The 17,446-nt window shown below is 43.6% G+C and overlaps 1 protein-coding gene across 1 annotated transcript in view; it reads right to left on the bottom strand.

Moving 5' to 3' along the window:
* LOC143823882 (interferon-induced, double-stranded RNA-activated protein kinase-like) overlaps positions 1–17,446 on the bottom strand; it is an 87,305-nt gene extending 69,859 nt beyond the window's left edge. Inside the window, exons 1-5 of the mRNA XM_077310618.1 lie at positions 16,984–17,446; positions 15,037–15,155; positions 7,352–7,441; positions 4,097–4,223; positions 780–874 (exon numbers count right to left, since the gene is read on the bottom strand). Coding sequence (XP_077166733.1) covers positions 780–874; positions 4,097–4,223; positions 7,352–7,441; positions 15,037–15,155; positions 16,984–17,182 — 630 coding nt within the window. The 5' untranslated portion in view covers positions 17,183–17,446. The remainder of the gene's footprint in view (positions 1–779; positions 875–4,096; positions 4,224–7,351; positions 7,442–15,036; positions 15,156–16,983) is intronic.

Below are 17,446 nucleotides of genomic sequence, written 5' to 3'. Positions count from 1 at the left end.
TAGTTTCCCCCTTTTCTACATCCTTACTGCAACCTTCTCCACTAACTCACATGGCTATTAGTCCAATGTGACATGTATCACATGATTCAACCACATGACCCAAATTCATAATCCATTAAAAATCTCTTTGTAAGTGGGGGGAAAAAGTTGTTTGGTTTTTTATTACTGAGAGATTTTGCAGCACCAATACTGGTAAGTCTAAATAAACCTAAAGTCCCATCAAAAGTGCATTATTATTTTTTCCCTGCTATTGCAAAATTTCATCCAAAATATAAATTAACATGGTGTCTTGAGACAACATTGACAACGTATATAATAAAACAATGACTTTACTGGTTTAATGTTAGTCAATTACTGGGTGAACACAACTTTTACAATCTTCCCAAAGATAATAAAATGGGATTTTGCTTTGAAAATGTATGAATATCGCAAACTATCAAACAATGTAGAATAAAATTTAAGATTATCCATTAAGAATGTCTTAAGGAGGTGGTGAGCTCCCCCTCACTGGCAGTCTTCAAGCAAAGGTTGGATACACACTTTTCTTGGATACTTTAGGATGCTCTGGGCTGATCCTGCGTTGAGCAGGGGGTTGGACTAGATGGCCTGTATGGCCCCTTCCAACTCTATGGTTCTATGATTCTATGATTCTGTGATTCTTCTTCAAAATTGGAATGCAAAATTAGTTCTTAAAGACTGTTTAAAAGTTAACCCTTGATGAGCTGAACTGATCAGAAAGCTAAGTAGGAAAAATTATTTTAGTTTATTAGAATGCTTACTTCTTTCATGTCTTCATATGTGATGATCTTGATATTTTCATCATCTATGTGTTTGTCCCAAACAAGAGCATGGTCAAAATAGGACTTGAAACAAACTGAAATGAAACCAACATATGTCAAAAGTCAGAGAAAACTACACTACACCATTTGATTCAGTTTATGGCACATGCTAAGCATATTCATTTTCATAACATATAAAAATCAATTAATACAAATTAATGTGATAACTGGATAGTGAAGAAATGGTTGAATTTATCCTGTATAAATCAGTTATAAATATGAACTCAATCTTGGCCACACAAGGAAATCAACTTGCTAAAGTGTTGCACAGCATGAGAACATTATTAAACAGGTCTACTAAGAATTCAGTAGGCCTTACTCCCCAAAAAATGTTCTTAAAATTGTATTGTCAGAGGGCAATCCTATACAGGAGTAAGTCCCATTTTCTTTGATGGCTTTCATTCCCAGAAAAATATTAGGATTGCCTTAATACATTCCACATTATAAGAAGCTGAAGATGGATATTTTATATTCTTCTAGAGATTATGGGAGCAATTTCACAATGCTATGCTACTCATTCTCAGGATTACAAGTATCAGATGTGTCACCAATAAAGATAATTACAAAAAGGGAAGAAATGCCCTACTCCAGACCACTTTGAGGGGTGCTTTAATTATTCTTAATTCTCTTCCGGGAAGCATGCCTGGCCTCAACAGGGTCATGGCTTTTTCAGTCCCCTACCTAGTGGAATTAACTCCCTGAAGAGCTGAGGGCCCTGTTGGAGCTTTCTGGGTTCCACAGGGCCTGTAAGATGGAGCTCTTCCACCAGGCTTTTGGTTGAGGCTGGGCTGCATATCTGTTCCACTATATATTTCTGGTAAGGCCTTGGAGAAGGAGCGTGTCTCATGGCTTAAATGCCACTCAGTGCTTAACACCCAAGGAGGCTGTCTTGCCCCAAGTACCTCCTCCTCCAACTGGCTTTCCTGTCTGTCCAGCAGCCAGCTAATCGCCTTCCGTACCCCACCCCTGATCACCCCTCCTCCTTCCAAGGCTCAGAGGCTGCAGATCCCTGCCATGAGAGATCTGCCCTTGCCAGTGAGTTCCATAACAGCTGCCTCCAGCCTTTCCAGGTCCTGTGAGGAGGGGGAGGCCATTCACAGAGTTCTTCCACTCCGCCGCCTTAATCTAGTGTTTGTTGTATTCCTGAATGCAATGGGCTTGGCCCCTAGTTGGGCTATAAAATCGGGCCCTCCCCTGCCCTTGTGGCATCTGGATCCCCCTGGGGCCATCCATCGCCCCAGTTTATATCTGTTGACACTGTTGGGAATAGGTGAATGAGGAAATGGCTCTATTAGAAATTGTTATGCCTGCAATCTTTGTCTTTTTAAGGGTGTTATTTTATTGTAGTATCGGCAGAGAGGTAATCTTTTATTGTTGTGAAATACCACAAGCCGGCTGATCTGGGAGTTGGTGGTATAAAAATTAATAATAAATAATATTGGTGATCAAAATTTGTTAGCCTTTTGACCACAAGTATAAAATGACTTGGTCCATAACCACCTTCTCCCAAAGTATATACATGCAAAATAGCATTGTAGACACAGTGAAAGTTTGCATGCTATTTCTCCACACAGATGTCCCCATATTCAGTCAAAGTGAAACACTTCGAAATCCTGTTGATTTCAGCAAAAAGGTTTTGTTTTGTTCTCATTACTACTGAAATCAGATTCAGGTGGGCAGCCATGTTCGGCTGAAGTAGCAGAACAAACTTCAAGTCCAATGGGACCTTTACGACAACAAAGTTTTATTTAAAGTGTGAACTTTCGTGTGCATGCACACTTCCTCAGATAAGGAAAGGGAAATTACTAGACGACGTATATAAGGAGAGTAAATTAGCAGTAAATTAGTAAACAGCATCATGAAAATATCCCACAAATATGCAGTATAATGAAGATCATTATAATCATGAAAATATCCCACAAATATGCAGTATAATGAAGATGTCTAGCAGATTTAAAAGCCCTGAAAATAACAAGCTGAATTTATAACAGCCTTTCTCAACTTTTTTTTACTGTTGAGAAACTTCTGAAACATTCTTCAGGCTTTGAGAAACCCCAGCAGTGGTGCGATCATGCAGAAAATGGTTGGGAAGCATAGCTGTGTACATACCCACCAGGGGCCCCTCCTCTTCCCACCCCCTCCAGGCCCATCATTGGCCAATTCAAGGGGGGGGGCTCAACATGACCATATATGGTCATACCAGCAGAAAAGTGCTTGACAAATTTTTTAAAATTAATTATCTCCTACCCATTCAGGAAACACTTCCAGGGCCATCAAAAAACCCGAGGGTTTCATGAAACTCTGTTTGAGAAAGCCTGGTTCAACCTCTGGGTTCAACTCCAGTTTGAAAAACATAGTAGAGGGAATAAAACTGCCAAAAGGCAGTTGTGTTCCCAGTTGTACAGCAGAGTTATTAAAAGAGACCTATTACTAGCGATGTACATGCCCACCCAGCATCTATTCATCTATCCATCCATCTCTACTCAAGCATGAAGACATCCTCACAAGTCAGAGGCTGTGCTGAGTTAGGTCTCCTCTCCTACAACTAGAGAATTAGATCCTAATTTTCCATTCAAAATTAACATTACATACTACCATTCATTACATGACATTACAATCCACTTGCATGGACTGAACTCTGGCTGTATTTAAAATCCCTGTCAATGAAAGGTTATTAGCTGAAACAGTCCTGGTTGCATGAACTAAACTGTGGGTAACTGACCAAGACTGATTAACCTTGAAATGAAAGACTGACAAAATACGGGCTGCTTCCACATGAAGTACAGCAACAACAACAACACAAAAGTCCCCCTGCTATGATATCATCAGTCAGCAGTATAGAACTGCTGTCATCCCTGCTGTGTGCCACCCTCCCCCTTCTCATCTCATGTAGAAGGGCTGGCATGACAACAGTCTGCTTTTCCTCCTTCCATTGAGCCACGGAACAAGTTACACTGTAGTGCAGCTGTGAAGGGGGGGGGAACCCAAAGAGCTGGAGGGAGGAAATGCTGAGATTAGCTCCTGCATTCTGGTTTCCATTCCTTCTGTCTGGGTTGGCTGCAAGCAGAAGGGCCAGTCGGACATCACTTCTTGGTCAACTAAAATCGGTTGAAGTTGAACTCCAACATATTATAGCATTTCAACGTATTGCAGTAATTCAAGACCTTAAATTGTGCCTAGTCTTTATCTTCCCCAAATTACACGCAAAACTGGACAGAATTCAGGAATAAACTGCTAGAGTTGCTAACAAAATATACCTTGACTACTCATGAATTTTTGAAAGAATTCATCCCATGAAGGTATAGTTGGAAGCAAAGGATTCTTGTTGTAGAAATGGAAGTAGGATACAGCTGCATCTTTGGGATTTCGAAATATCACCAATATCTGTTAAAACAAGAACATGTTGCATTTTGCAGTTTAAATCAAACAATAATGTTCCAGATTATGTGAACCTGCCAATGCCTCATTCTCCTCTCTCACTTAAATGTTTTGGATTTCTCACACTTACTTCTGGGGAAATGCCACAACCAGAGACAAGAAGCTTAAGTGGCATGGATTTGTGTTCATGTAGCATGTCCCCCTAGGCAAATTCTGCTTCATATTCAGGATCCAGTCGATTGCCAAATCAGGGTCCAAAGAGAATTCTCCCCAGGAGACTCCTGACTATGGGGAAGGAGGCAGGGAGCAGGACCTGCCTTCTTCAACATACTGTGCTTTAACTTTGGTAGCTTGGTTATTAAACTTGGTTTTACCTTTTTAATGTTGAATTAATTAATTAATGTTAAAAGGTTTAAAAGGTAAAAGGTTAAAAGGTACGCATTACTCAGCCCACATGGTGAACATGTGGACTGTCAATGGACATGCTATGTGTGGTCCGGGTCCATGTTGGTATACATGTGCCTGATTTGGCTCAGGTGCACCTGTGAGGTGAAGGACTTCAGCATTCTCCCCACATGGTCTTCCTTTCCCAAAACGCCCCACAAATAGGGTTGCCAATTTTGGATTGAGAATGCCTGGAGATTTGGGGTGGAGCCAGGGCTAGGCAGAACAGAGGGATCTCAGCAAGGTGAAATGCCACCCTCCAAAGCAACCATTTCCTCCAGAGAAATTGATCTAGATTGTCTGGAGATTAACTGCCATTCCAGAAGAGCTTCAGGCCCCACCTGGAAGTTGACAACCATGTGCCATGGACCCACTGCTTGCTGGTTGATTGAACTTCCATGTGTGTACTTTTCCACTCTATGTAACTTTCCACTAACAAGGAAAATACCAGCTTCCTGGGGCTGTTTCAGGTCAGGAAAATGGCATGGAAGGAAGAATGAAGCTGTCCTGTAGTCTGCATGCAAGACCAGTCAGGAGACCTCTGGGACAGTGCCCTCAAGACTTGGGGGGCATTGACAGGAACTGGCAGCCAGGAGCAGGAACTCAAGCCAAGGAGCTGGAACACAGGCTTGTGCCTAGTGAACCAGTTGATACAGCAAGACAGCCTTCCCGTCCTCAGCCTAAATAGGCTAGGGGGTTATCAGGACCAGCTGCACTGCTGGACTCTGTTGTGCTTTAACAGCTGTTCTGTGCTTTGGCCAAGATCTTGTGAAGAAGTACTATCCTCAGCCATCTGCTCAAGATCTACTGGAAGGTTATGTACAGCCAGTCAGGCACTTTGTTCCACTTCAGCCTGGGCCTTCTTCTGCTGGCTCAGTTCAGAGTCCTGCTTGATGGGGTCCTAGCAGCTGACTTTAGGCCAGGAGTGGGGAGGCTTCTCTGGCATTGTGGCTTCTGGCGCTGCTGTTATGTCCTTAGCAGGTTCTGGTACATTCCTGGCAGGCACCTATGAAATGCTAGTCCTTTCATGGTACCTCAGGTCCTCATCAGTCACCAATCTTTGCTCCTCAAGTTTATTCACTGAGGATTTGCTGAGCTGGCCAGAGGGTTCTTGACAGAAGCCTCTGCTCATGTGATACTGTCCTGATCTGAATGAGGCCCATGCACATCTGTAAAGGAATTTTTTCATCGTGGACCACACATAGCAGTATGACTCTTAAGTCCACATGGTGAATACATTTCCTCCATGTGGACTGTGTAATTGGTCCAGAGATATGGCAAACCCATCACCTGAGGGCACCTCAGCTCCAGAGCCATTGTTTGTGCAGAGATAACATGAAAGGAAACATCACTCCCACTAGCTCTACTGAATTTGCAAGAGATGCAACTTTTGCAAAAGTTATCATGTTATAAAATCTGCATTATTTCAATATCCAGTTTTCCTAATTACTACTATGAGGTAGTGTTATTGTAGGAATATGCAAGATCTACAGTGTATGTAATTGAGCGGAATATAAAGGATAACCTGCAGGGGGCATCAGAGGAGATGTATCTTAGAATAGGAACTTCCTAGAATTTTTTAATACTCTAATGCGGGGGTCATCAACCCCTGGTCAGCGGCCCGCTGCCAGGCCACAAGAGCCTCAGCAGCGGGCAGCAGCTCCCTCTCTCTGCCCCCCCCCCCAGCGAGCTTCTTGCTGCAGGAGGGCAGGGAGAGGGAAGTGCGGCTGCCAGCACGCAGCCCTGCGCAAACGCACACGCACACGCACTGCAGTTTTGCGCATGTGCGGAGCTGCCGCGCGTGTGCATTTGTGCCTCGCCAGGAGCGCAAACACGCATGTGCGGCAGCTCCGCATGCGCAAAACTGCCACGCACATTTCCACCCCCCGGTGGATGCAAATGCCCATGTGCGTCAGCTTGCGCATCTGTGCGGGCTTGCTGCGCATGCGCGGCGCCTCTGGGTCGCCCTCTTCCCCCCACCCCTTGGCAACGGGCTGCAACCAAAAATGGTTGCGGACCGCTGCTCTAATGTTCCGAATGGTTCAGCAAGAGACTTCTTGCTCCTTTGAATACACTTCTTCCCTGCTTGCCTCCAGAACAGCTAAACAGAGGATTGACTGCTGATAGGTCTCTTCTCGCTCCTTCCTATACATAATTGTTTCTCTTCTAAGTAAATCTATTTTACTGTTTTAAGCAGCTTGGTGCTTCCCATCTTAGAATAGGCATACTGACTGATTGATTGTATTTATAGGACCGCCCTTCTCAGCACATCTGTCTTAGTGTGGTATACAACAATTTAAAAACAATAGACAATAAAGCAATACGATTAATTTAAATTAGTAGTTAAAAACGATCACAGATGGCAGTCGATGTCTTCCATTCACAAATGGATGTTCTAGGTGTTCCGAGGGAGGGGGTGGCCTTCTGGGGGTATTTATAGCTTGGCATTAACTAAATGCCTGGTGGAAATGAGCTCTGACCTGGCCCATGTCTCCTCTGGGAGCCCATTCCACCAGGTGGTAACCAGGACTGAAAAGGCCCTGGTTCTGGTCAAGGACAGGCGGACTTCTTTGGGGCCAGGGATCACCAACCTGTTTGAACTGGCAAAGTGTAATGTTCTTCAGGAGGTATATTGAAACTCTGCCAAATGTTATTATACAATAAGAGTAGTAGTAATAATGGTTACTTACCTTTGTCTTTTTCTCAAAGAAAGACTTGGGAATATCATCATAATACAGGTGGGTAGCAAAAATACGTGGCGAGGGGTGGTTTTTCAAATTCTAAAATCAAATTTATATTAAATTAATATCACTGTTGTAATTTTAAGACTCTTGCATCAGGGAAAGTTTCCTCACCCAAGCTTGATAGCATTGCTGTTACTGTAACTGATCATTGGGATCCAATCTATAGGTTTCTTCAGTGGCAGAAATACATGAGTATTAGCGGCTAGATTTTTAAAATTTTGGAATGACAACAAATGGTAGTAGTACTAGAGAGCCAGTTTGGTGTAGTGGTTAGGAGTGCGGACTTCTAATCTGGTGAGTCGGGTTCGATTCTGCATTCCCCCACATGCAGCCAACTGGGTGACCTTGGACTTGCCACGGCACTGATAAAGCTGTTCTGACCAAGCAGTGACATCAGGGTTCTCGCAGCATCATCCACCTCACAGAGTGTCTGTTGTGGGGAGAGGAAAGGGAAGGCGACTGTAAGCCGCTTTGAGACTCCTTCAGGTAGAGAAAAGCGGCATATAAGAACCAACTCTTCCTCTTCTTCTACTAACACAGGAAGTGGCATTAATACTCATCTTTGCTTATTCCTTGCATCAATACCTTTGCAAATATACTGAGCCTAAACACCTCAATCCTTCAATTAATTTTGTTTGAGATGCTAGAGGTTCAGTGCTCAGATAGAGTTTCCATGTCTGCTAGAATTGCTCCATTCACTTCTATCAGCATAATCTTTGAAAATGAAGATTCAGTCCTCACTGAAATTCTCCAGCACAAGATGGACCCAGTTGCTCAATATGTCTCTGTTTCCTCTTGACTTGAGTTATCTGTGAGCACAAGAAGTGATCAGAGCAGAAGGTGGGTGACCTTTATGGGAACTGACCCATGTTTGTGTGGCACTAAGGCTGGGAGAAATCCCATTCTCCTGGATTGTCATGGTTTCGCATCCAGAAATGAAAACATGGCCAGTATGTTAGTGCCTATATATTGGCAAAATAGGTTCTGGTCAGCAGCTGCTGCCAAACCCAAAGATTCAGAGTGGTTAAGGCCTTATAAACCATACAGAAGGGAGACCTGAAAAGGACCTGTTCCATCTGTCCATGCATGTGAAACTGTGGAGGAAGGACAGCATCCTCTCGATGCATATGCCCATTTGAATCTCTCAAAGGGAAGGAAGATCAAATGCACACAATCTGTCAGTTCTAAATATGTTAGTATGTTTTCCCTGTTTCATTTCTCTTATTATTCAGCAAACTCATCCTGTAATGTGTATTTACTCCAAAGTTTTGCCAGCAGAGTAAAGCTTTTTTAGTTAAGAGAAAGTGATTGCCTTGGTCCCAATCCACAATCCTCACCAGGGCTCAAGTTATGAAAGCAGCTCTAAACTGGTCAGGAGGATAGGGATCAGAAGATGGTGGTGGCAATCTATCAAAGGGAAAGGCTCTGAACCCCACTTAAGTGGGGGTTGGAAAGCACAGAGGGATTCCTGTTGGATCAAGTGGGTTCCCTCACCATGATGATGTCCTCCCTAGCTACTAAGCAGGGCTGGACTTCACCTGTTTGCTCAAGGGCTGTTTGCCTGAGCAGGGAGTGAGGAGGGCCTGTGAGATGATGAATAGAAAGCATTACAGCAGGCTCACAAGGGCCCCCTCATGGAAGTTTCCATGTCCCCAGTTCTTTTACTGTGAGAGATTGGTCCAGGCTTGGTCCAGGCTTGATTGTTGAATTGCCAGGGTAGATGGCTAAGTTGACTCATTGGCTTATACTGGCCACAGGCTAGTCAATGTTTCTGTGCTCTTTAATATATTATTGGAAACTGAACCCTGTTAAGAATATGAGATTTTACCTTAAAATGCACCACTGAAGAAGTGGTGTGTTTATAATCAGGTGTTTATAATCAGGTTATAATCAGTATACCTACCACCATCGTAAAAGGGAGGGAGGAATTGTGGTAGGGGTTCAAGCCCATCCCCAAGTTACATCCATGCTACAGAGAGCATCAATTAAAGGAATATATTCAGTACTAGAAATGAAGCCTGCTGTAGAAAAAAATACAGCGGACGCTAGAGGGCAGTAGGTGAGTGTGGGAGGTCCCCCCCGGGCCCCTGCCCCCACTGGGAGGGAGGTGCAATGAAAGGTCAACAGGGCAGGGGGGAAGAGTCCGCTGGGAGGGTGTGGGGGGGTGAGTTGCGAGGGGGGGCAGGAGAAGATTGCGGGGTAGAGAAGGGTGGGTGGCTGGGTGTTTGGTGGTGGGAAAGGAGCGGCAGAGCGCGGGCGCGGCGCAGAGAGAGACAGATAGAAGGGATAGAGAGAGAGACAAAGGAAGGAATGTAGGAAGCCGAGAGTAAAGGGGATGGAGCAGGGAGGGAGGAGGGGGGAGACGAAGGGTCCACTGGGTGCCCTGAACCCTCCCCCCCAGGGCCGCATGGCAGGTTAGGTGGGGCGGCTGCCTACCTGCCTTGTCGGCGGACAGCCACGTAATGGTGGCTGTCGGCCGAAGGTGGCCCAGGTTGGGGGGTGGGTAGGTTTGGAGGCGCTTCATGCCTCCCGACTCATCAATCCAGGGGCAAGGGGCCAATTGTTGCCCCTCCCATCATCATCATCATCATCATCATCATCATCATTATTATTATTATTATTATTATTTAATTTTTAGACCGCCCTTCTCCAAATAGGTCTCAGGGCGGTTTACAACATAAATAGTTAAAACACAACACTTCCGGCTAAGATGTCGTTCTGAGAGGGTTGCAGGGCATCTGCTCTGCTATCTCTGAAGCCTGACAGGCGTCAATCGCACAAGCAATTGGCAGAAAAGAGGAGGGGTACGCAAACCCCACCTCACCTTTCTACCCAGGAAGTTCTTGGGGCCGTCTCCAATCCGTTAGGGAGTATATCTCCCTGGATTATAGGCTGTCAGTGTTTCAGGTCCAGAGGACGACTGCCATTTTCTATCTCGGACTTTCTTTTCTCTCTTTAATCTTAAAGTATCTGCTTCAACCCTATACGACGATTTACTGCAAATGAACATTGTGAACTGAGGGGAGGACATCAGCTGAGTTCCAAAACATCATTTACTGCAAGTATCTCTCATTTTTTTTTTCTCCGTCTCTCTTCCTGCATCAAAGCCCTTTGTTTCCCCCCTCCTTTTATTCTGCTCTGCCCGAAGCCACCAACAGTAGAAGAGAAATCTGAAATTCTGGAGACGGAAAAGGGGATGTCAGAGTTCTGCAGCCGAGATAAGGATGCCCTTTTTAAAAAGACATACAGCCATCTCAAAGCAACAGTGTACAAACATCAATCAAAAGATATATGGATCTGTAGTGAAAGTAACTGATTTAAAGGAGCTCTTTGGGAAAAAAATTGTGTTGATACTGGAGTCCAGGAGGTGCAACGGCCTCAAGATTTATCGATGCATATTCTGTGGGAAAGAGTAAAGGTAAAGGTAAAGGTATCCCCTGTGCAAGCACCGAGTCATGTCTGACCCTTGGGGTGACGCCCTCTAGCGTTTTCATGGCAGACTCAATACGGGGTGGTTTGCCAGTGCCTTCCCCAGTCATGACCGTTTACCCCCCAGCAAGCTGGGTACTCATTTTACCGACCTCGGAAGGATGGAAGGCTGAGTCAACCTTGAGCCGACTGCTGGGATTGAACTCCCAGCCTTATGGGCAAAGCTTTCAGACGGCTGCCTTACCACTCTGCGGGAAAGAGTACAACTGCACTTTCTACGCCAAAGGCCAATGGGACAGAATATAAGTCTACGGGAACGACAAGATGTAGCAAGCCTCGAGATGAGACCCCCTTAAGAAGACCGAAAGCTCATATTGTTCTATGTTTAATGTAAATCATTTAATCTAAACCTGGAAACTTACTATTCTCTGTATTAATAACATATACTGTATTCTATATTTCTATATTTCTATTTTTATGAAAAAGGGGGAGCAGTGTTTCTTTCTCTCTTGTTTCTTTTCTTTTGTAGGCATATAGGTAATATAATCGTTAGTGTTGGAAATATAAAACAGGGTTTTCCCCCCTTATTTTTTATTTTTTCTTTATTAGTGTATTGTTATAGGGCCAAAGCTCACACTGATCTGTAGAAAACGTTTAATGTTAAGCTCTCAACTTAAATCTGAAAATATACCTGTCAGGATGGCTCTTAGAATGGGTCAAGTATAAATTGTTTTGTAGATGTATCTGTATTAAGGATAAGGAGAAGCTATGAAATCTCCTTTCCCTTCATTAGAGTATTGATACAGGGCCAAAACCCATACTGTTCTACAAGAAATGTTTAATGTTAAGCATCTAACTTAAACCTAGAAATATCTGTCAGGATAGCTCTTAGATTGTATCAAGCAGTTAACGTGAGGTCTACGATCTCTCAAATAAGTTGATTAATAACAACTTCTCTTTTGTATATCTAAATAGGCCTTTTTTAATGTAGTGGAAATGTGGATGGCTCTTAGACTCAGTTTTGGGCAAAAGTTCATATCATTGTGTAGTTAATGTGGGGTCGTATATTTTCAAATGGTGATTATATTTTATATTTTACAGTTCTTTGTATTAATAACTCGTATTGCATTTTATATTTCTATCTTTATGAAAATAAAAAAAGACTTGTATATAAAAAAATAGTTAAAACACAATAAAATCCCCATAAAAACCCCAATTAACATCAACAAAAGTTACATATAACATATAAGCGGCAGTGGTCACAATTCTAATATTAGTTACCTGAGTTCCCCCCAAGTTCAGCCTAGTGTGGAGAATAATATTCAGAAGAGGGTGGCACCAATACAATAGATCTAACAATGATCTCGATGTTAGAGATCTCAATATTGGAGGGGATCCTCTGATGGATTAGTGGGAGAGGTGCCCTGGCCTCAACCATATGCCTGGCGGAAGAGCTCCATCTTGCAGGCCCTGCAGAAAGCTGGTAGATCCTGCAGGGCCCTTAGCTCTTCTGGGAGCTCATTCCACCAGGTTGGGGCCAGGACTGAAAAGGCCCTGGCCCGGGTCGAGGCCAGGCCAACATCCCGTGGGCCCGGGACAACCAGTAAATTCATACCCGCAGAGCGGAGTGCCCTGCGGGGGGCATAAGCAACCAAGCGGTCCCACAGGTAGACGGGACCCAGGCCACGTATAGCCTTAAAGGTAAATACCAACACCTTGAATCTGATTCGGAAACAGACTGGTAACCAGTGCAGATGACGAAGCACCAGCTGAATGTGGGCCCTCAAAGGTGTTCTAGTGAGAATCGAGCCCTCCCCCACACCCCTTACTTTTTTATTCATACCGTTCCCGCGGAGCAGTGTAAAGTTGAAAGAATCTGGTAAGACGTAGTTGCTGTGATATTACCACTATGACTAAATCGTTCTGAGACACTCACAAAGGAATAATGCAATTCTAAACACTAAACTCACTGGTTTAGGTTTACATTTTAAGTAGCTGCTATTAGGTTAAAGAGGAGTAGCACAGTTGCAAGAGGAGAGAGATACAACCAGCGCGCCAAGTACCAGATTCCAATCTCTAATCATCTGTTCTGTTAAAGGAACTTGGCCAAGAGAACTAAGGAATTAATGTGGTGTGAGAAAGGATTACAGAGGAAGATCAAGGTAGTTCTACTTTCTCATATTTGCTCTAACATCTTATTTATTTGTTTGTTAGTTTTTTTAATGTGTATGCTGCCCTCCCCGAAGGCTCAGGGTAGTTTACATAAAACAGGAATGATACAGATAACTCGGGTTTTCACACCCTTTAAATGTAGCATCATGCCAGTAAAATGCAAGCTGAATATTCCGGCCCCTCCACATAATGTCTCCCACATCCAACCTCTGGCCTGCTGAGTGCTCGCTACATCCTCCATTTTAAAGAGCTTCTCTAGGAATCCCAACAAGTGAATTCACCACCCTAAAAAGTGCTAGTGATCAGAGAGCAACCTGCAGGCAACCAGCAGAAGGAAGGTATGGAGGCTCAAACATGCTCAAGTCGTCCGCAGCGTCCGGCCCTTGATCCCGCCTTTTAAAAAATGGCAAACTAGCTGGAGCAAGGAATAGGAGGACATTTGTATAGGTGATGCCAGAAATAAATAATATTTAATTCAAGAAAGTGTGCCTCTCGAATGTTCCCCCCCACACACACACAAATCAGGAACAATATTAATTTACTCATTTATCAAAGAACTCAACCACTTTGGCTTCATCACCCATGGAAGTCAATGGCACCATAGACTATAATAGGAATGTTGGCATTCCTGCCTCTCCTGGGGCCTTGGGGGGGGGGGGTGAGATACAGCCTCCAAACTTTCATGGTAGCTCCAGGAGGCTCTTCCCTGACTCCCCTCCAAATTTCAAAATGATTGGTCCAAGGGGTCCATGTCTAGGAGTTCCCAAAGAGGGTGCCCCCATCCTTCTATTATAGCCAATGGAGAGTCGACTTTTACTCCATTATATCCAATGGAGAGTCATCTTTTACTCCATTATATCCAATGGAGAGTTGACTTTTACTCCATTATATCCAATGGAGAGTCGACTATTACTCTATTATATCCATGGAGAGTCGACTTTTACTCTATTATATCCATGGAGAGTCATTGTCATGTATTCCGTTTGGGTAATAAAATAAATATGGAGGATACCTGGCTTGATGATAGTACATGTGAAAGGGACTTAATTCTGGGAGGCAATAAAATGAATATGAGACAATGGTATGATACAGGAGCTAAGAAGACTAATGCAGTATTAAGCTGCATTGCTAGGAGCATAGAATCTAGAGCAAGGGAAGTTATAATACCACTCTCTTCTGCATTGGTTAGACCTAATTTGAAATATTCTGTCCAGTTGGAACATGTTTAGAGAAGGACAATTAGGATGGTAGAGGGGTTGGAATCCATGCCTTATGAGGAAAGGTTGAGAGAGTTGGGTACGTGTAAGCTTGGAGAAGAAGGTGATAAGAAGGGCTGATATGAAGAGGGGGCAAAATTGTTTACTGCAGCTTCAGAGACAAGGACTAGGAGCAATGGATTAAAAGTTATGGGAAGGGAGGTTCCACTTAAATATTAGAAAGCATTTTATGATATTAAGGGCTGTTCATAGATGGATTGTGCTGCCTCAAAGGATGGTGGAGTTCACTAGAACATTTTAGGAGGAGATAGGATGAGCACCTATCAGGAATGTATGACTTTTTAAGTCCCCAAGAAAGTGGGGTGCTGGACTGGATGATCCTTTGTGGTATCCTCCAGATCTGTTCTGGAGAAAGAAATTTAAAAAGAAAAATGGCAAGACATGTGTTAGTTGTCAGGGAAAGTCTAGGTTAATTCACTGGCAGCCAGGCTAGATGATTTAATCAAAGTACAAACATTTTATATTTCTAACTCTCCATGACAATCTCTGTGTGTATGTGTATAGTGTTTATATGATAGATTAGAATTGGTTCCAGAGTTCAAGGAATAAATGTTTGTACAGTTGCATAGCGTACCTGTAAAGTGTCATATTCCCATGTGGAATATTGTAAATTAAAACTTTTTACAGTGCAATCCTATGCAGACTTACTCCCTCACACTGAAATTGATGGGTGTTGACTGGAATAACTCTGCATAGGGTTGTACAACATAACACTGATTGTTTCCTAAACTAAGTGTTTGAATTCATACTGACCTGAACTTTTTCTGGTGGACCAAATTCAAGCATTTGGAAGCGGCCAAGCAATGGTAAATCCTTGTTATCTGGAATAGCAGTTACCATTTCATTCAGAATGTGTAGTGTCCAATTAGTGCCTGTAACAGAAAAGGGAATAGAGTCACCGGGGGATTCCAGGGACACAGATAACTTGGGACATATTTACATGAAACATGTAGGCTTTAAGCACACCTAACTGTCTGGATCTGTGGCTACAGGCATAAAGATTACCACTTTCTTTCATAGAGTTGCCAGCCTCCAGGTGGGAACTGAAGACCTCCAGGTGACAAAGATAAGCTCCCCTGGAGAAAATGGCTTCTTTCAGAGATGGCATTATACCCTGCTGGGGTCCTCTGCTATCCTTTCCAGGATCCAGCCCCAATTCTCCAGGCATGTTAGCAACCCAATCAGTTCCCCTGAAGGAAATGGTGGCTTCAAAGAGCATGCTGCAGTGCATCCCATACAGTATGGGAGAAGTTGTACTTTTCCCCAGACTCCACATTCCAATCTCCAGGAATATCCTGAGTTTCATGTCTTCCAGGCTTTCAAAAGCACCAAGAACACAGAACACCTCTGCCCCAGACAAAGTGTCCCATCTATATCTTGTGGCTGATAGCCATGGATGGACCTCTGCTTCATATGTTTATCTAATCCCCTCTTGAAGCTGTCTATGCTTGTAGCTGCTGCCACTTCCTGTGGCAGTGAATTACACATGTTAATTAGAATCATAGAATCAAAGAGTTGGAAGGGGCCATACAGGCCATCTAGTCCAACCCCCTGCTCAACGCAGGATCAGCCCTAAGCATTCAAGAAAAGTGTGTATCCAACCTTTGCTTGAACACTGCCAGTGAGGGGGAGATCACCACCTCCTTAGGCAGCCTATTCCACTGCTGAACTACTCTGACTGTGAAAGTTTTCCTGATAATCTAGCCTATATCGTTGTACTTGTAGTTTAAACCCATTACTGCGTGTCCTTTCCTCAGCAGCCAAGGGGAACAGCATCCTGCCCTCCTCCAAATGACAACCTTTCAAATACTTAAAGAGGACTATCATGTCCCCTCTCAACCTCCTTTTCTCCAGGCTGAACATTCCCAAGTCCCTCAACCTATCTTCATAGGGCTTGGTCCCTTGGCCCCAGATCATCCTCGTCGCTCTCCTCAGTACCCTTTCAATTTTATCTATGTCCTTCTTGAAGTGAGGCCTCCAGAACTGCACACAGTACTCCAAGTGTGGTCTGACCAGTGCCGTATACAATGGGACTATGACATCTTGTGATTTTGATGTGATGCCCCTGTTGATACAGCCCAAAATGGCATTCACCTTTTTTACCGCAAAATTACTCTTTGGGTGAAAGATTCATTCAAGTGGGTCACTGTGTTAGTTTGAAGCACCAGAACAAAGTTTGAGTCCAGTGGCACCTTCATGACCAACAAAGTTTTACTCTGCAATTATGCTTTCATGATTTCATTTGCATGCATGCGTCATCAGATAAATGGAAGCAGATTTTACCAACTATTACATATAGTTGTGCATATATGGTGGGGTTAGTTGCCAGGAAGGGTTAATTTGGGTGAAATTCATTGCAAAAGTAAACAGTGAAAAAATAATAAAACATATAATAAAGTAGAAAATACTTCTTCTGAAAGGGATTTGTGGAGACTGCTGCCTAACAAACTCATTTACATTGTCACTAAAACAAACTAACAAACAAACCGAAAAAATGTTGGAGAGCATGTTCATAGTACTTTTCTTTTTTCATTGTGCATCTCAGCCTGCTGGGATTGCCCATGGCAGAAGCAGGTAAACTGGAGCCCATAACAGGTTTTTTTTTAGAAATCCATTTGCACATCTGTTATCCGTGGTCAGAGCCATATGAAGCTAAGGCCCTTCCCTTTTTAATATTCATCCTCAGAAACAGACACTTACCACATTTTGGATAAGCGACAATGAGGACATCATCCTTTCTGGCTTCCAGGCCCTCCAGCGCTTCAAAGGTCTCAGTACTGCAAAGGAGTCCAGGATACAGCACTCCTTTGTAAGTCATCAACAGTTCATCATTCTTTTTTTTGCTTGCAGCAAGAATTTCCTCTAAATAATCACCGAGAGTGTTCTTTTTGTTGGCCATGGTTGACTCTAGCTGCTGCCTCCGTCTAGTCCTGTTCCCTTTTAAAGGAAGGAAAGGACTTGCCTACAGCTTAGGGGTGAAAGGGGACTCCAGTCCTTGCTGTCCTCTCTTTCTCAAGGAAGGATATTGCCAACAACAAACTTGCATCACGCAAGCTCCCTCAGCAGACTTTGATTTACGATCAGACTTGTAAACGTATCTGGTTTCAACAACTCTGGGAAATTAAGAGTTACTTAACCTTTCTCCTGGCTGGGCGGTCCTGTC

This window comes from Paroedura picta, chromosome 1 (genome assembly GCF_049243985.1).
Source record: "Paroedura picta isolate Pp20150507F chromosome 1, Ppicta_v3.0, whole genome shotgun sequence".
Classification (NCBI taxonomy): domain Eukaryota; kingdom Metazoa; phylum Chordata; class Lepidosauria; order Squamata; family Gekkonidae; genus Paroedura; species Paroedura picta.
Note: the sequence above shows the minus strand (reverse complement) of the source record. Positions and strands in the feature narration are given on the sequence as shown.